This window comes from Capra hircus, chromosome 19 (genome assembly GCF_001704415.2).
Source record: "Capra hircus breed San Clemente chromosome 19, ASM170441v1, whole genome shotgun sequence".
In the NCBI taxonomy this organism is placed as follows: domain Eukaryota; kingdom Metazoa; phylum Chordata; class Mammalia; order Artiodactyla; family Bovidae; genus Capra; species Capra hircus.
Window position 1 is genome coordinate 16,865,460 of NC_030826.1, and position 16,929 is coordinate 16,882,388.

Here is a 16,929-nt window from a genome sequence, read left to right on the forward strand (position 1 = left end):
TCCCCTGGGTAGAGTCCCATGGGAGGATACATCTAGAGCTCCTTCAAACACCAGGACTCCTCAGTCTCCACGCTCCCTCTTTTCATGCACCCTCAAGCCCTGAGAAGTAGATAATTATTCCCATTGTGCCGATGAGGAAACTGAGGCTCAAAGATATTTTAAAACTTGCCCAGGATCACATAGGAAGTCATAGCAACAGCTGCCGTTCATTGAGCTCCCACTGTGTGCTAGGTAGCAGGCATGAGCCCATTTAGATTACCTCATCAAATCTAAGACAGAGACAGCTGTAGGGGCCAATATTACGTTATGTGCCAGTAAGAAAGAAAAACACTACCACGGATGGGATGGTAAGGTCTTACAGAGGGGTTAGGATGCGGGGAAATATGTGTCTTGCAATTAATGAAATATAGACATTCTTACAACAATGAGATAGGCATTGTTACTCTCAATTTACAGTTGGGGAAACTGAGCCATTAAGTGACAGAGCTTGAACCCAAAACCAGGTCTGCCTGAGTCCAGAGCCCAGTCTTTTAACCACACAGTCCTGCCCCCGAGTATTGACTAATCCTTGCTCTGCTCCAGTGCCATCTCTCGCCTAGACCATCTCCTCAGTGTCCATGGAGACTCGCAGGAAGGTACCAGTCCCCCTTCTAGAGGTGAAGAAACAGCTGAGAATTAGAATCCAGAGCCCCATTCCAAAGTCCACTCTCTTTTCTCAATATCATGTTGCATATCCTCTGACACTTGGTGCCTCTGCAACCCCTATCAACTTAAAAAATATTCACAATCTAAAAGCTGAGAGTTGTGTTTTATTCAGTGGGAATTTTTTAGAACTTCAAGCCCAGGAGACAGCATCTCAAGTGACCCTGAGAGAACTGCTCTGAGGAGGCGAGGGCAGGAGCCAGGTGATACAGAAGTTTTGCAACAAAGGGCAGGTAGTCTGACCATCAAAAGATTGGTGTTAATTAAAGGAAGCCCGATATCTCAAGTTATGGAACTGAGTGTTTTTCTGTGTATGGGAAGATGCAAGAGTCTGGGCTTAAATGCAGCCATTCCTCTCATAGGCACCTCAGCCATCTGGGGCCAGTATCCTGTTTTCCACATCCTGAGCTCCCTTGGGCTCCCCCTAAGGAGTGACTGCAATCTGGTGGCTCTCAGGTCACAGGCATTCTTCCTCTTCCTGAGTGTCCTTGGGGCTCACCAGATCATGGTGGAGGGCTGGAATCGCTGATGACTATGACATCCTTGTTTCCTGATATGGCAGGAAGTACTCCATATCTTATCCCCAAGCTATCTTTTCCACGAGCTCATGTGGTGTCCTGTGTGGACACTGACACTGACATTCCCTCAATGGAAAGGTGAGGGTGAATGTCCTTCTCAGGGAGCCAGCCCATAACGGATACAAATGACTCAGAACTCCCGAGGCTGGTGGTGTATTGATCTTTCCACTGTAGTCCTTCCTAATGGTCTAAGCACTTAAGATGATGTCTATGAAAGGGCAATGTGTCCCCAGTTCCCCTTCAAAGCATTTCCTGGACGTACCCCATAGACTGTAACTATCACTGGGATCACCAGCCCAGCCATACAAAATTGAAATCATTTAGTGGAAAAGGAAGGTTTTTTTAAGCTTGTAAAGTACTCTGACTGTGTAAAAAATGTGGCCCAGCATGCTGGCGATGGTGGCATTTCTAGAGACGATGGCCAGGAAGTCACAGTTTGAAGGACTGACAGGTAGTGCTAGGTGAGATTTTATAGTTATAATGAGCCCCCCATGAATAGTAATTATTTGGGGAATGATGGAACACAGTGTGGTGTCACTCTTTGAAAAAGTGCTTAAGATTCAATTAAATGTGAGTCCAGTTGGTTCTTCCCAGGTGGCACAGTCGTAAAGAATCTGCCTGCAATGCAGGAGACGTGGGTTCGATCCCTGGGTGGGGAAGATCCCCTGGAGAAGGAAATGGCAACCCACTGCAGTATTCTTGCCTGGGAAATTGCATGGACAGAGGAGCCTGGTGGACTACAGTCCATGGGGTCGCAAAAGAATTGGATACCACTTAACAGCTAAATAACAACAACAAGTTGGCGCAGAGCTGAGCTGGAAAGATCAGACCTGGGAACTCAGCCCCAACCTGAGAGTTAAGTGGCTCAAGAGCACAAACTTTTGATGCCAGACCTCATTTGCCAGGATCCACACTTATTTTTATTGTGGTCCATGCTGCATGACTTAGTCTCCCGACCAGGAATCGAACCCAGAGCCCAGGGCAGTGAAAGCAAAGGAGTCCTAACCACTGGCCACTGGGGAAGTCCTTCATCCACACACTTTATGCCTGTAAATGTCCACCATCCCCACACTGGGAAGTTCCAGGAAGAGGATAATGAAAGAATTTTATGGCCCCTGTTATAGGCACACAGAGCCTCCCTGCCTGCCTGCCGCAGAGCCTTCACCATACAGGGTCACAGCCCGGGGAGGAAATTCCCCCAGGCTCCTGAACGTGGGCATCTAGGGGGGCAGCAGGGCCGTCCCAGAGGATGAAGGCGGCGGCCGCTCATTCTGATCCCCATGCTGGACTTTCAGAGGCCTCGGGTGGAGTGTGGGGCACGGAGGTATTACAGGGCCCCCACCCCCAGCTAACTGAAGCTGCACACTCGGTCAGTGAGGGGGCTCAACAAGCATCCTGTCTGTCCATGTTCAGGGCCAGGACATGTAGAGTGCTGCTGGGTCCGCTGGACGTCCTCCTAGCTGGTTCAGAATCTGCTCGAGGGCCAGTGGAGGGCTGCGGTGGGATGGGGGAGAGGGGGACGGGCACGTGGCCCCAGGGAGGACCGGAGGAGGCAGAGGGCAGAGCTGGGAGGGGCGCCCTGTGTTCAGCCCACCCCAGCCCCAGCACCCACTCACGCACACTCCCAGCCTGGGTGGAAGCCACACCGAGATAGTAGACCCACAGCCTTGGCCTTGACCGTACAGAACAGTTGATTATTCCATTTTGCTTCCAGATTGTCTTGGGCTGCAATTGTGATTTTTTTATTCATCCTCAGACACCACCCCCACCCCAGCTCTGTGCCCGTCCAGTTGTCTGGAAAGTGGATTCTGAACGGAGCTAAAAGCCAAAACTCTAGCAAATGCACTGAGATACTCTTCACTTGGAGAAAACCTGTTAGGTGAACGTTTCAACCTGGACCCAACTTCTCTTTCAAATACACCCACTGAAAAGAGCCAGGTTGTACAAGGCCCCCATCCCAATAGACTGTGAATGGGGGCCAGTTCTGTGGCCCTACAAACACATTCGAGACCCCAGCCCCAACCCCCTGCCCTGTCCGTTAGAACAGGAGTGTTTTCATTATGTGTAAAGCTGCTGTAACTCAAGGGGAAACAATGGGATGATGGTGGTTGATGGCCAGCCAAGGAGGGAACCCAGGCAGGGCTGTAGCAGAGGGAGGCAGGCGGCTCCAGGTCCCAGAGCGCCCTCTGGTGGTGACACGCACACCTTGATTCATGCGAATCTCCTGCTGTTGTGCAGTGCACGCCCTGCACAGCTGTGCATGGCAGTTCTGAGATGGTCTAATCTAACAGAGCGAGTGATCAGTCCCTCATCTGGCCTCTCCAGTTGATAATACTCAGAAGTAGACATTGGAATGAGGGATCTTCTTAGAAAGATGAAAATACTCCCAGGGTTAAAAAAAAGAAAAACAGAGAAAGTAGATGAAGAGGAAGGAAAGAAAGTTCAGGGCAGAATCTGGAGCTCAAAGGGCCACTTTCCAGCTTATGGAGCTGAGAGTGTGAGTCAGAGAAAGGGGCTGGATGAGTCAGGACCCCCTAGAACCATGTCATGAGGACCCCAGCAGCACTGAAGTCCAGGGGAGAAGGTGCCAGGAGCCCAGGACAGGAAAAGACAAGGATACTTATGCCAACAACCTGCCCAGGGTTGGAGGGATTAAAGAAAACCCGAGGCTCTGAGTAGGGCGGTGTATGGCCCAGGGCAGGCCCAGAGTGAGTGGCCAAGCCAGGCTGTGTGCCTCCAAGCTCCCACCTCTGGGTGAGGCCACCTCCCTGTCTGCATCCCTATGACACTTCCCCTCTCCCTGTTTCAACCAACAAATCACACACCGAGGCAGTTTGCTGAGAACGCGCTGCCGGCACCTACAGCACTCGCCCAAGAAATTGTGCCCGGATGAAGACGCGATGATAATGGTGTGTCGGCATGCGCAGACACACTGAAGCATGCTCTTCTGCCGAGGCAGCTCTCACCCCCGCGGAGGGGAGGCAGGGGGTGAATCCTGCAGGGACTGCTACTTCCCTGTGATGTAGAGTCGCTGCAGGCGTGGGAGTCTGCGTAAAAAGGATGGAGACTGTTTTAGTCACCCGGGGCTGTTCCAGGGCGCTGAGCAAGGCACACCGGCTGACATTCGCCCACACGCACTCTTGTTGCCCTGCCAGAGGCTCCCCCTCCAGGCCAGGACTTTCTTTACCTCTGGGCCTTGGCCTTGGCAGGTCCTTGAACCAAGAACACCATTCCCACACCAGATCTAATGAACAACAGTCTTTCTAGACTCAGCTCGCAGGTGACCACTGCCTCCATAAAGAATTTTCTGACTTCCACCCCTACTCCAGGTTGGTCTGGCCATGCCCTTCTCAGTGCCCCCACGATTCCTGTACATTGTGGCTCCATTTCAGCACGCACTTCGTTAGGTGCATGCCTGTTCTTTCTAGAGTGTAAGCCCCCGGGTCATAGGAACCAGGTCTTATTCATCTTGTAGCCTCAATTCCTTATCTATGTTCCTGGGACAGATTAGGTGATAAAGAAACATTTATTGCACACTTGCAAAGTGAACGAGTGAGTAGGTGGGTAGAGGGATGAATAGATGGACAATGGATGGATGGATGGATGGAGAGTGGATGGATGGATGGGTGGAAGATGTGGATGGATGAATGGGTGTTGGTAAATGGATGAATGCATGGAGGGAGGGAGGGATGGGTGGATGGGGAGCTGGTGGACTGACGAATGGATAGGACAGATGGAAGGATGGAGGCGTGAATGGAGGGTGGGTGGGTGGATGGATGGATGGATAGATAGATGAATGAATAGATGGATGGAGGGAGGGATGAATGAAGGGTGGGTGGATGGATGAAAATAATAATGAAAACATGATATTTTATGAAAATAAAACTGCACAAGACTGTCTGCCCCATGACACCAAAGCTGGAAGAATCCTTGGAGAGCTTCGCAGGCATATCTAGAGCCAGCAAAGCCCAAGGTGAAACTCATGCTCGAATGAGGCAAGCTATAGTCTTTTTTTAAAAATCCTTCTTTTTTTGAGTAAACAATTCACATTTTTTTTGCTCTTATCATATTCTCTCCCACTCACAGACATTTTTGCAATGGATGTAACCTCATTATTTTATTATTAGTCATAAACCATGGGTAATTCACTTTTTAAATGGATTTTGTTGCTTGCTGAAGTGCTGCATCAGCTTACTATGACTTAGTTCCCAGCCAGCACAACAAGGAGCTCTGTGTCTGACCCCGCTGCAGGTCCGGGGGAGTCGCTCTATTCTATTGGGTGAATCCTCCTGTGGTCCAAAGGGTCTGAATGCCACTCAAGGATTTTCCTGCACAAGAGGGCAGGTTGTGATTACCATTCTCCCAGGGAAGTCACATTCTGTATTTTATAAGGCACATACTAGGTCTTATTCAATCTATGTGAATATTTCACAGCATGTAGTTTGATGGCTTCTGCAGATGAAGCTTCCCCAAAATACAACATTTCCTGTTGGTTCTGATTTCACATCTGTGATCGATTGGTGATGTCTGCCAGACACCAGGGTGGGATTTCCTCTAGGTTCTGATTTCACATCTGTGATCGATTGGTGGTCTGCCAGACACCAGGGTGGGGGAGGGGTACAGTCACGTGGTTTGCCTTATAGATCACACCCTATACCATACTACACCTGGGGGCTATCCCCAGATGCTGCAAGTGAAAAAGCTGTGTCCCCTAGAGAGGACAGTGGGGTCAGGCACAGCCAGGGCCGGGCTGTCTCCTGAGCGCCTTTCGGGAGCCTTGCGGGTGGGCAGACCTGAATTTGACTCCTGCCTCTCACGTCTTAGCTGTGTGGTGTTGGGCGAGTTACTGAAGTCTGCTCATCTGTAACACGGGGAGGGTAATGTTTAAGTCGCAGAGCTGTCGTGAAGGATAAACTGTCCAATGAGCCTCTGCGGTATTTCCCATGTCTGTGCGGCACAAAGGGGGACCCGAGAGTGGGCTCTTGTCCAACACTAGGAACTGAATTGTCGGAGGAGACACATGTGCTGTCAAATCAAGAGACTTTACTGGGAAGGGGAACGCGGGTGGAGCGCAGCAGGGTAAGGGAACCCAGGAGGACTGCTCTGCCACGTGCCTCACAGTCTCCGGTTTTATGGGGATGGGATTAGTTTCCAGGTTGTCTGTGGCCAATCACTCTGACTCAGGGTCCTTCCTGGTGGCGCACGCATCACTCGGCCAAGATGGATTCCAGCAAGGAGGATTCTGGGAGATTGGTAGGACATACAGCATCTCCCTTTGACCTTTCCTGAATTCTTCCGGTTGGTGGTGGCTTGTTAGTTCCGAGTTCCTTACCAGGACCTCCTGTTGTAAAATAACTCGTGCAATGGTCGCTATGGCGCCTGGCCAGTTCGCACAGTTTCAGTCAGTGTTTCCCCGAACACTGGAATCTGAAGAACCCATGTTCCATCCCCAATCTCTGCCACAGTCTCCACCCATCCATCTACACAGACACACACACACCGCCCCCAGTAACTGGCTCTGCTTCCTGTGGACCCCACCCACTGCAGTATAAGGCAAGGTGAGATAGGTAGTGATGAGCGTGTAAATGGTTGTGTTCTACCTCCAGCTCTGTCTCTTGCTATTCATGACTGTAGGCCTCTTTTCCTCTCCAGTCTCCCCAGATATATTGCTACAATGGAGGTCATAAAAGTACCAACCCCACAAGGTTGTTGAAAGGATTTGAAGAGTCAGTCCAGGTTAGTTAGTAAGGGTTCAGTAAATATCAGCAATGCCTATATCATCAGTTAGTCTACTGTGGATCTTCGGGGCTAGAAGTTCTTGCTTACAAAGGGTCATTGTGAGGATTGAGACACTGTTCTTCTAAGCACCTACATGGGGTCTCCAGCTGGGAGGGCTTATTATTGCTCAGTCTCTCTGCGGTGACCTTGACTTCTTCCTGGTGCCACCTCTCCTGCTTTGACCTTGGGGATTGAGCTGTCACTAGAGCCGCAGGGACAGGAAGCAGGGATGCCTCACTGCTTCTGTGCTGCCTACAAGGACCTGTTTCCCCTGAGACATCAGAGCTGCCTGTTACTGACTGATGGGTGGATTTGATTTTCGTATTTGATTTGATTTTAGTATTGTTTAAAAGGAGCACAATATAATCATTTGTGAACACACTTAAATCACTCGGGGGGTTGAAATAAAAACATCAAACCAAAAATCACAGCTCAGAAAGCCAGCAGGCTCTGATTCCCCCTCCCTCTGGCTGGGCCAGGGGAAGTTTGCTGTTGTAGTGGAAAGTGGGAGGGCATGGGTAGGACCAAGGGGGACCTCATGAGTCTCAGACCACCAAAGACTTAAGGCCCCAACCGTCACAGATGGAATGGGGCTTCCCAGGTGACAGTAGTGGTAAAGAATCCGCCTGCCAAGGCAGGAGACGCCCAGAGATGCAGGTTCATCCCCCGGGTCAGGAAGATCCCTTGGAGCAGGAAACGGCAACCCACTCCAGCATTCTTGCTGAAAAATTCCGTGGACAGAGGAGACTCTCAAGCTACAGTTCAAGGGGCCACTAAGAGCTCGATACAACTGAGCACACACACATCACCCCATAACAGACGGAACAGAGAAGCCCAAAGAGGTTGAGTGACCTGCTCAAGGTCACACAGGAAAGCCTGCCATCAGCTCAGGGCTCAGATGTGATTCGATGCTGAGCCCAGCTCAAAGCAGGGCTCGCGGGGACCAACATGAAGGATCCTCTGCTCCTGCTGGATTGGGAGAGGGCAGCCGCCTGCACTCATCCTCTGTACTGTGGCTGGGAGAAAGCAGGATGGTGCAAATCATTCATTCACTCACTCATTCATTCATCCACGAAGTACCAAGCACCCATTATGTGCCAGGCCCTGTATTAGAGGCCTGAGATCCAGTGAATCAGGAAGAGCTAAGGCTGTGGCTGGAGATCCAGTGAATCAGGAAGAGCTAAGACTGTGGCTGGAGATCCAGTGAATCAGGAAGAGCTAAGACTGTGGCTGGAGAGGGGAGATGCCTATTAGGACAGGCACACGGGACCAGCCACCTACTGACACCTTGAATGAAGGACTTTCATAAGCACTTCCCAAACCTAAGACTCAACAAACTCAGGAAGTATTGCAAGCGAAGCTTTTCCCACCTATTGTCTCATTTTACCCTCAGGGCAGCCCTGCTCCTCACAGAACATTAGCTCTGTTTTGCAGAGAAGGAAGCTGAGCCCCAGAGTAGTTAGGTGACTTCACCAAGGGCACAGGGCCAGTCCGTGATGGCGCCATGCTCCTCCCACTTGGCCCAAGTTGTGTGGGCTTGGGGAGGAGGAAGGGAACAGGTCTCAGGGATCTGGGAACATGCCTTTAGGTGGTGGCAGGAGGGGTCTGTGGCAAACAGGAGCCCCTGGAGAGCAGGTACCCCGTTCTACTCATCCCTCTAGCCCCAGCACCCAGCCTGGTACCTGGCACAGGGTAGGAGTTAATGAAGAGCTTGTTCAACTGCGCTGGACCACTGGGCTTTGGTGGTCAACAAAAGACCCTCTGAGCCTTTGTTAGCAGCCCAAGCTGAACCCTGGTGCCTCTTCCCTGCACCCCAAGGACAGCCCCCTCTTGCCAAGCACTTCTTCATCCACAGGAGTGAGCTGAACACCCTTGCCAACTGTGTTCTCTGCAAAAGAACTCACAAAGGGGATTTTTCCCTTCACTGTCAAGGTGGTTATTCCCAGAGTGACAGCTTCCCACTGGCTCTGAGCCAGGATCCCTCTGGCCTCTTCTTGATCAGTTTCACCAACACCCAAAGGGAAGAAAACACCTTCTCAGCCAAATACTCAGACCTGATTGATCATCTGCTAGCAGCCCACCCTCTGCCCACCCTTTCTTCCGGTTTGTATCAAGTGAGACACAGAGGCTCAAAACCTGGAAGATTCTGGAGGCGTTTCAGCAGCTCTCTGGTCCATATGCCCTGCTTTATGCAGCAGGAAAGTGAGGTTCGCAGGTCACCATTCCTGCCTGAGGAACCATGTAAGTGACTGGAACCTCACTGGGTGTGCAAACTCCTCACTGTAAGCCTTGGCATTCCTGTGAGATGCTTGGGGGTCACTGCAAGGACCAGGAGGCTGAGTGTGAGACTCTGAGTTCCCCATCTCCTACCTGCGCCCACAGCAGCTCTTCTTTGCTTGTTTATTATATTGGTGTTCATGTCATATTTGATTTGAAGGGAGGGAAAGTTTTATGGCTTTTGAAAGTTAGGAGTTTTGCAGTCTGAAAGACCTGGAATCAACGTAATCTGTGACCCAGGGAAATGGGGCATAACCCGACTGAGCCTCAATTTCTTCATCTGTATAATGGGGATAACAATATCAACCTTACTGCTCGATGAGAAGATAAAATGAGAAAACTCAAAGGGCCAGCACAGGGCCTAACACATGGATGGCAACCGATAACGGGGCTTCACTTCTTCCTAGAAGCCCCAGCAATGCTCTTCTCACGAAGCTACCTGTTACATTTCATTTCTTGTACAATCACAAAGAAACGGTCAAAACCACAGCATGCTAGCTTCCCAGTTAATCAAACGTTGACAGAGATCCCAGAGAGACTTCAGAAGTAACAGAAAATAAATGTGCATCACGAGTCGTCAGGGTGTATTTCTGCATTTCCGGTCAAAGCACGGCAGGGGTTTCTGTTGCCAGGTCACTGTACAAGGTGAGACAGAGCCCCGGTAAGGAGATAAGATGCCAACAACATCTTCAGTTTATTCAGCATCTGTTATTCACCAGACACTCTTGGAGATGTTTCCTGTTATTACAGAACAAGGCAGAAAAAAATCTTAACATTTGGCTTTAGAATTCCACCCAGGGAGGAAAGTGCCTTTCCTTGAGACGCCATAGGAGAGGATGTTACCGTGCACCAAGATGTCAAAGGATGATGCAGCTACTTAAGAATATGTGGGTTCTGCTTCTGGAAAGGATGGCAAAGCAGACGAGGAGAAAGAAACCAGGAAGGAGAGAAGGCGAGAAGGAGGAACATGGAGAGGGGTTGGGCTTAGGCAAGGAGAAGAGGCTTTGCTCTGATGTAGACCCTCCTCCAACTCTGACATCGTCCATATAATCTAACGCCCTGGGTGAACGGGCTTTCATGAAAATGAATGAGGGGCTGAGTTTTGCATCTCATCCATACGACCCAGAACAGAGACCGGAAGACGTCAGCCAAGGGTGACAGCTGGCTTACACATACCTTGTGTTCAAAACCCACAATGTCCCTCTGAAGTAGTTAATACCTCAAGGTATTTCTCACGCAGAAAGGGCAAGTCCCCCACTACGCAAATGGCAGAGTCAGGATTCCAACCCAGCTGGGTCTGAGCACAGAGTGCATGCTCCTACGATGGGTCCTTCCAGCAGACAGGGAACCAGGATCCCAGCCAGGTGGGTTAGCGAGGAAGAAGTAGAAGCCAGGCAGGTCCGAACAAAGACCCCGACCCAGCCCTGGGAAGGAGCCGGCAATGAGAACTCCAGAGTCTAAAAGGATCGGGTCCAGGTGATCATGGTGTCCAGGGCCTAAATCAAAAGGCCAAGTGGCTGACACAACAAAAGAGTCGGGTGGGTACCAGCTAAGCTCAGTGGGCATCTCTCCTTGTCTCCCTCCTCCTGTCTCTCTCCTCTGGTCTTTCCTACCCTTTCCAGGAGCGGCTGCTGCTGCTAAGTCGCATCGGTCGTGTCCGACTGTGCGCGACCCCATAGACGGCAGCCCGCCAGGCTCCCCCGTCCCTGGGATTCTCCAGGCAAGAACACTGCAGTGCAGGAGGGACATATGAATATGCAGTTTCATCATTGCCCCGGCGTCCTCCCTAAAGGAGCATCATAGCCAAGGCCTCAGAGTGTGGGTCACAGACACAAGGAAAAGGCCAAAGGCGCTTAGCACCTGGTGGCTCCATTCAGTTCAGTTCAGTTCAGTTGCTCATTTCCGTCCGACTCTTTGCGACCCCATGAATCACAGCACGCCAGGCCTCCCTGTCCATCACCAACTCCCGCAGTTCACTCAAACTCATGTCCATCGAGTCGGTGATGCCATCCAGCCATCTCATCCTCTGCCGTCCCCTTCTCCTCCTGCCCCCAATCCTTCCCACCATCACGGTCTTTTCCAATGAGTCAACTAGTGGCTCAGAAAACAATAAAGAATCGTCCTACAATGCAGGAGACCCAGGTTCAATCCCTGGGGTGGGAAGATCCCCTGGTGAAGGAGATGGCAGTCCACTCCAGTATTCTCACCTGGAGGATCCCTTGGACAGAGGAGCCTCGGGGCTGCAGCCCATGGGTTTGCAAAAAGTCGGACACGACTAACCACTGCCTGACTCCCTCCAGGCATCTCTGACTATGGGCGGCTAGGCTGACTGCAGCGCCACCTGCTGGCACACCTCGGAATCTGCGGGCTGGGAGAGCCTGGGGAAGCCAGCCGCTGAGGAGTAGCATAGGCTATCCCAGCACAGGGAGGGTGCAAACGCCAGCTTCTCTATATAAAATGAAAACGTCTGTGGAGAAAAGCCTCAAGACAGTGGAGCAATGAGAGGCAAGCGCCAGGGTATTCTATCACGAAAGCTCTGAGATCTTGGCTTAGCTCATAAATGTAAGCAGTTGTGCAAAGCCACTGGTTCCATGGCATAGTGGGGGTGGGGCTGGGGGGAAGCTAAGGATGGGTGAATTGTCAAGTAAAGGCAGGAACACTTTAAGACTCAATCCTGAGCATCTCTCCTCTATCCCTGAGCTGGCTCATCCACCCAACAGCTTCAAGGTCCACCAGAACCTTCCCCCCATTTACAGCTCCACCCCAGATCTCCGTCCCCAGCTTCAGAGCCCTAAAACAGCTGTCTGAGTGCCATCTTGACTTGGGTGTCTGCACTGACCCGAGTCCGTATCATAATAAACCCAACGCAAAATAACTTGAGCTTAAAAAGGATGGAGATTTTCCGGTCTGTAAAACCAGATTGTAAGGACAGCAGAGGTGGAGCTGGTCTGCTTGTTGAAGGAATGAAAAGGGCAGAAAAACATGAGGACATTTGTTAGGAGGAAGAAGAGAGGAACTGAGTCTCGGGGATCTGACTAGCTGCTGGGCATTCATCTCATTTAGACTGACGAGGAGGCTAAAAGCTGGGGCTGGAGAACGGGGGTTTCATCACGTACTCAGAGTCACAGAGCTAGCCCATGAAACAGTGGGATTCAAGGTTCTGTCTGACTTGCTCCACTGCCTCTAATTTTCAAATTAAAATTATAGATGTGGAAACAGACTCACAGACTTAGAGAATGATCTTATGGTTACCAGAGGGGAAGGGATAGTTAGGGAGTTTGAGATGGACATATACACACTGCTAGGTTTAAAATGATTAACCAACAAGGTCTTACTGTAGAGCACAGGCAACTCTGCTCAATATTTTGTGGCAACCAGCATGGGAGAGGAGTCTGAGGGAGAATGTGTATGCACGGCTGAGTCCTTTAGCTGTGTCCCTGAAATTGTCACAATGCTGTTGATCTGTTATACGCCAATACAAAATAAAAAATTTTTGAATAAATAAAGTTTTAAAATTATAGATGTAGGGTCTATGGCTAGGCATAAGGGCTTAAGAGATTTTTGAATCCCCAACTGTACCTGCGATGCTTGAATCTCTCTCTTCCCATCTCAGCCAGGTAGTTGTATGGTTTCTGCTTGCACACCCTTCATGATGGGGAACTCACACTCAAGAGAGTGATTTTATTATTGAATCATAAGAGTAGGTTAGAAAGTTGAGACAGAGTGTATCTTTCTTCAGCATTAAAGAAGGGAAGGCAGGGGCTGTGCCTACCGCTGTGTCTGCAACATCAATCAATGTGATCGCCCTCCCCACTTCCCTCAGTACACCTGTTCTTGTGTCTGTCTTTCCCTGGGGATTCCAGGAAACAAATCTAATTCTTCCTCCCGGAGACAGCCCTTCAGATATTTGAAGACAGTGCTTCAGGGTCCCCCTGAGGCTTTGCTTACCCAGGATAAATAGTCCAACCCACTTTCAGACACCCGTTGGTAAGCAAGAGCTGACGCTGTACACACTGCGATTTTCCAGCTGCTGTGCTGTGGGAGGCTTCAGAAAACCTGATGGGACGAATGATAAACCAGCCCCCGCAGGGAAGCCACAGTATCTGGATCACGCGAGCATGCGTGCTCAGTCGTATCCGACTCTGCAACCCCGTGGACGGTAGCCCGCCAGGCTCCTCTCTCCATGGAAGTCTCCAGGAGAGACTACTGGGTTGCCATTTCCTACTCCAGGGGATCTTCCCCACCCAAGGATCAAACCCGAGTCTCTTGCATCTTCTGCACTGGCAAGAGGATTCTTGACTGCTGCTGCCACCTGGGAAGCCCCAGGCCTGGATTATGACCTCTGCATTAAAAAAGTGGGCGGAGGGGGGAGTGACTGACCCTGAACAAACTGTGGCCCATCCACAGACCTTCACCTGCTACATTCTAGGTTCATCCACTGTGGGAAACCATTTTAGAGGAAGAATAAATGAGTCTCTCCCAAAATGATTTTACATCATTTTAGGCCCCCAGTCTTGCCAAAAGTCATTATGAATTCTTCCCAAATCCAATTTGTGTGCTTATGGATCCAACAGTGAGCAACGTGGGGACCCAGTCCATCCTAATCATACACTATCAAACCTACTTGTCAACCCTCCCAATTTACAGATGGGGAAACTGAGGTCCAGAGGAGAGCAGTGACTTATCCAAAGTTGTACAGGAAATCTGCAAAATCCTGGTCTGCCCATGAACTCCAAAGAAAGATGTGAGAATAATGCAAACCTTCAGGAGAAAGGAAGAAGAAATGAGCTGTAGGAAAAAACAAAAGAGAAAAGCTCTGAAAGGTCCTCTCTGGAGTGTTTTTCTCTCTTTCTCTTGTGTCAATTTCCTATAGAGACACAGAGACAATATAATAGTATGTATACAAGCAAGGTTGAAGTCAGAAAGTCCTAGGTCCACATGCTGACTCTGCCAGGGACTTTGTGCATGCCCTTGGACAGGCTACTTAACCTTTCTATGTTTTCTTTTATTTATTTACTTGACCATGCTGTGTGTCATGCAGGATCTTAGTTCCCTGGCCAGGAATCAAACCACATGTGCTGCAGTGGAAGTGTGGAATGTTAACCACTGAAGTGCCAGGGAAGTCCCTATTAACCTTTCTTATACTCAGTTTCCTCCCAAATAAAATTATAACAGGAACATCTCTGTAAGCCTTAAAATAAAATATGTAAAGAGATTTTTGGTTCTCAGTTATGGTGGAGCAACTTATACAAGGCTAACTAACCCTCCTGGAACTAACAATTATAAACTCTGGGCAAAAGATTTCAAAAGTACTATTTGATGGGAGGGAGACTAAAAACAGGCAGGAACTGGAGTGTTTATACAGACCTTGAAGGAAGGGACCCACCCTGGATGAAATACACATTTATCAATATTTATCGGATCACTCCTTTGAGGACACGCCAACTTCTAAGGGAATATTATAGCTCAAGTAGAAAGCAGTCATCATGGAGTTAAAAAGTCTCAAGCCAGAGTTCAGGGTTGCCAGAAAAGCTAAAAAAAATGGGGAGAAAAACCCTAGAAAGGAGGAAGGGGCCCACAGAGCCCTCCAATTTTTACCCCACTTCTCCGCTGCGGAGAAATGCAAGACAACAAATTGTGGAAGTGGGAAGATGCGGCTGGGATAAAAGACTTTGAGAAGATCAGCATTTATAGGGAAAGTTATAAAAGATATAAAAAGATATAAAAGATAGGAGAAATGGCTTTGGAGCCAGATGTTGAAGGCCTGGGAGGTCCTTGGAGTTTAGGCTGTCACGCAGTAGTTGATCGATTAATTGTTTATTAATTGCGTAAGTGAATGAAGGAGCCACCGGGTGTGTTGCAGCTGAAGCTCCAGGGCTGAATGCTGCCGCCTCCTTCCTGTCTTGCAGCTCACATACCTGCCCCCGCCGTGGGGCGAGTGCCGGTCCTCCGAGATGGGGCTCGACTTCTTTCCCGTTTACAGCATCACCGCCTGTAGGATCGACTGTGAGACCCGCTACATCGTGGAGAACTGCAACTGTCGCATGGTCCACATGCCAGGTCAGTGACGGGGGAGGGCGGCCACAGGGCACCCGGGACTGCCTGCGACCTTTGCATTTCTCACCCGACGGGGCACTCTTCACCCGCTCCACAAGGGGGCCAAGGGATGCTGCTCTGGGAAGACGGTTATTTGATGCGCAGACATTCCGGGGGCGGATGGGAACATCCAGTCTGGCAACCAAGGCAACATCCTGGTCTCCAGAGTGGACAGAAGTTTGGAGAGCATTCCTCCCAGTGTTCCATATGTTTGCTAGCTGCTTGCTGTTCTTCCCTCTTAGAGCTTAGTGACCACATATCTGGATGCTTACAATTCTCCCATCCTGGTGTGGTACGCATTCAGACATCCAGATGTTTATTGCTTTCCTCCAGATATTTCCCTTCTTGCATCCAAATGTCTAGCACTCTTTCAAGTGGGGCAAGAGTCCATCAGCCAGCAAGTGAATGCGTGTGTCCTGACATTTCTGTTGTCAGACTAACGATGCATGTAGCCATCGCTAGAGGCAGTCGGCTTGTCACAGGTAGCAGGGGTTGGTGCTGACCGGGGCAGGAAGAGCTTGGTACTGCAGCGCGGAAGGAAGGACAATTGAGGCTACAGTCAGTGGCCTTGGCTTCCAACTCAGCTCCCGCCACGACTGCTGTGTGACCTGGCACAAGTTACTAAACGTCTCTGTTCTTACCTCCATCATCTTTAAAATGCAAACGTTTGCTGTTAAGAGGATAAAATTAAGCTAAGATATAAAATTTCTTTGTTGGGAATTCCCTGGATGCCCAGTGGTTAGGATTCTGAGCTTCCAGTGCAAGAGGGTCTGGCTTTGATCCGTGGTCAGGGAACTAAGATCCCACAGTGCAGCCAAAAAAAAAAAAAAAAGCTTTGTCACTTGCAAATGTCCGTGGTGACTGTGTTAACACATGGGGAGAGGGAATTGAGAGTACTGCTGACTGAAGACCTACTATGTGCAGGGAACTTTACTATTGTATTTCATGGCTATTGTTTCATGATTATATCATACTTTATCTAACTAAATCCTGACCTCGGACATTTAGCTCATTACCAATTGCTTTCTGTCATAACCAATGCTGAAATGAACATCCTCAGAGCTAAATTCTGAACAATAGCATTAGTAATCGGTAATTTCTCTAGTAATCTAAATTTAGGATTATCAATCTTTAAAATTGCCTCTGAGAAGCAGGCAAAGATAGAATGGAATAGAAGACAAAACAAAAAGAGAAACATATCAGTTAAATTCTTATTATTAGGAAAGAGGAGTCATTTCAGTTCTTCAGCTCTTGGGGGAAAAAAAAAAGGTGTTTAGGGGAAAAATAAGAAGAGGATATTGTGATGGACTTTGACGTTTGTTGCTGTTGTTCAGTCGCTAAGTTGTGTCTGACCTTTTGCGACCCCATGGACTGCAGCACACCAGGCCTCTCTTGTTCCTGACCATCTCCCAGAGTTCACCTGAGTTCATGCCCATTGAGTCGGTGATGCCATCCAACCATCTCATCCTCTGCTGTCCCCTTCTCCTTTTGCCTTCAA

The 16,929-nt window shown here is 49.6% G+C and overlaps 1 protein-coding gene across 2 annotated transcripts in view; it reads left to right on the forward strand.

Moving 5' to 3' along the window:
* Positions 1 to 16,929, forward strand: part of ASIC2 (acid sensing ion channel subunit 2) — a 1,227,754-nt gene that overhangs the window by 1,195,472 nt on the left and 15,353 nt on the right. For both annotated transcript variants that reach the window (XM_018064239.1, XM_018064238.1), the window contains exon 4: positions 15,245 to 15,395. In XM_018064239.1, coding sequence (XP_017919728.1) covers positions 15,245 to 15,395 — 151 coding nt within the window. The remainder of the gene's footprint in view (positions 1 to 15,244; positions 15,396 to 16,929) is intronic.